At 36.1% G+C, this 2451-nt stretch overlaps 1 protein-coding gene across 1 annotated transcript; it reads right to left on the bottom strand.

Moving 5' to 3' along the window:
• Window positions 1-1593: 1593 nt before the first annotated feature.
• On the bottom strand, window positions 1594-2064 carry LOC131876194 (uncharacterized). The gene has a single exon (XM_059221026.1). The coding sequence runs from the start codon at window positions 2062-2064 to the stop codon at window positions 1594-1596; it is 471 nt and encodes a 156-aa protein (XP_059077009.1).
• Between the last annotated feature and the right edge of the window lie 387 nt (window positions 2065-2451).

The following is a 2451-nucleotide window of genomic DNA, read 5'->3' as shown; positions in this document are numbered from 1 at the left end:
TCACAAAATGCCTATGAAAATACTAAAAAATGACACAAACAATTAGTAACTTTGTTTTGAAGTGAGATATTTAAAGATTCGCAAAAAAAAATAAATAAAAAAGTCTATGATAGTAACCCATTATAAATAGTAATATTAATGACTAGATCTTGTTTCTTAGTAGCTTTCTATTTTGTCATTTTAAATTTGTTGATGACCCATTATAAATATTAATATTAGTGGCTAGATCTTGTTTCTTAATAACTTTCTATTTTGTCATTTTAAATTTGTTGATTAAGACTGTATCTTGTAGACTTGATGATGTGACCTTTTAGAGAGCCTTCTTTTCTACTATTTATAATATTAATACTTAAATAAAATAATAGAAAACACATCATATATATCTTAGTAAGATTTAAGATATTAATTCTGGAAAAGTCATGTTTGTGAATATTATTTGAACTAAAAAACAAATAAGCATAAAATTTTCCTCGAATCGATCATCGCCTACCAACTAAACATTCCATTTGCAAGCTAAGAATATAGTATTTAACTTTAAAAGGGCGAAAGGTTATAACGAGAATAAGTTGAGGACACCATGTATTTGTGAGCGATTTATTTGTAATTTGCAGATAATTCCCTAGTTTGTCATTTTTCATATGATTCATTTGGTATCTTGATTCTGTTTCCAATCAATTACTCTACTACGATGGTTTTGTGCCTTATCTCGACTTCATCTCCCAATCTCTCCTTTCCTTCCTTTATATATATCCTCTGAAAAGAAGCTGCACAATAAGCAAACAAGTTCTTCCGCCTACCTCAGATATTCCTCTCTTCTCCCTTCCCATCAGAACATTAGAACAAAAAGGGAGCAGAAATATAGAAACTAAACATTGAAAATTAAATTCATCAGCAGAAACATTACATTTGATAGAGCTTCAACTCATTCACAATGACAACCTTCTTCAGTAACAAATTAAACGCTTCATACAGACTCAACTCCTAGCTTCTTGTAGCTTGCAGCTCTGTGGAGTTGGACTCCTACAAGAGAGTGCTTAGCAAAAATGCAAACAATATAATATATAGAAAAACTTATTACAAAACATAACACAACAGCAAGACAGTTGTCTAGAGTGAGCAGAAATAGCTTCCTATAGATGTTAACAGAGGAAACAACTGCCACAGTAGGGAAAAATAAAACACAAAGGCTCTTCTAAGGTGGAAACCTAGACATTAGCTGGCAACCAAAACTAACGGTGGTTGTGATTCATGTGGATTAAGCATTATCACTGGAACAATTTTCATATCAGACGTGTAGCATCATTGATGATTACATTCTATATTCTATTAATACATGTAAGTGTTAATCGATTCAAGTATCTATTTGCCATACTCGCGCCACATTCATATTAGACTTCATCTATTTGACTAGAACTGCTGAAAATAGATTTGATGTAGGACCGATAAAGTCTAGCCCATAAGAACATAAACAAGACAGTTAGAAGATAAGACCAGTATCAGAGACGTAGGACGATCCAACTATCTGATGTACCCAATACATCAGCATGATCAGTAATGTTGATGCGACGGTCCCACACATATACACACAACAGTTTATTTTGGACAGAGGGAAGTTCTCGCAGGACGACAGCTTCGCGTACGAGGGAAACGAAGATCTGGTTGGGCAGCAATCTTTCTGAAAGACCCACCAAAATAGCAGGGGCTGTCCTCGTCAATCCTTCCCACAGAAGGTGCCCTATTACTGCTAAAGCTTTTCGGAATCACCTTCTGTTGTGCCACAGGAGATGATTCGCTCCTCTGTGAAGCGGCACTAACAAGCTCAGCAAATTCATCATCATTTCTAAGAGAGCAGATGCTGAAGCTCTTTGGCAGGCCGAGAATAGAAACACCAAGACCGCTATAATTAGCCCTCCCTGCACACTCAGATATGCTTTTCATATAAAAGTCTCTGGCTTTGGCAAGGTAGCGAAGAGGGGACAAAGCCTTTATTCCCCTACACAATGATTTAACTCGCCTCTTTTTGGAAATGTCACCGCTGGCTTTGCTATTATTGCCGCCTTCCATCAGAAATCAATTAATATGAAGACTCTGATGTCGCGCAAAGCCTTTCTACCAGAAACTAAAAGTTTGCAGAAGCGTCTGAAAATATAGTGAATGGCTTCTTCACGTTGCGATTAAAGATGAATCGGAGGGATATTTATGTACGATTAAGAATTGTGAATGGCGATAGGTGAGAAGAGCGTGGAAGAAAATGTCAAGGTAGAACCAGACATTCGACCGCTCTCTTTTGACGTTGTCAAGCTTACAAATGAAAAGGATGAGCAGGTAGTTCATCATATTTGACAGGCTACCGCGTTCCCACCAAGTTTTGAGATCTTTTAAGAGTGGAGGAATGTAAGCAATATAGTTAAAAATATTACAAACGCGTTTAGTTTAACTAACAATCGTATA

The sequence above is a fragment of the Cryptomeria japonica genome, chromosome 5 (genome assembly GCF_030272615.1).
Source record: "Cryptomeria japonica chromosome 5, Sugi_1.0, whole genome shotgun sequence".
NCBI lineage: Eukaryota > Viridiplantae > Streptophyta > Pinopsida > Cupressales > Cupressaceae > Cryptomeria > Cryptomeria japonica.
Note: the sequence above shows the minus strand (reverse complement) of the source record. Positions and strands in the feature narration are given on the sequence as shown.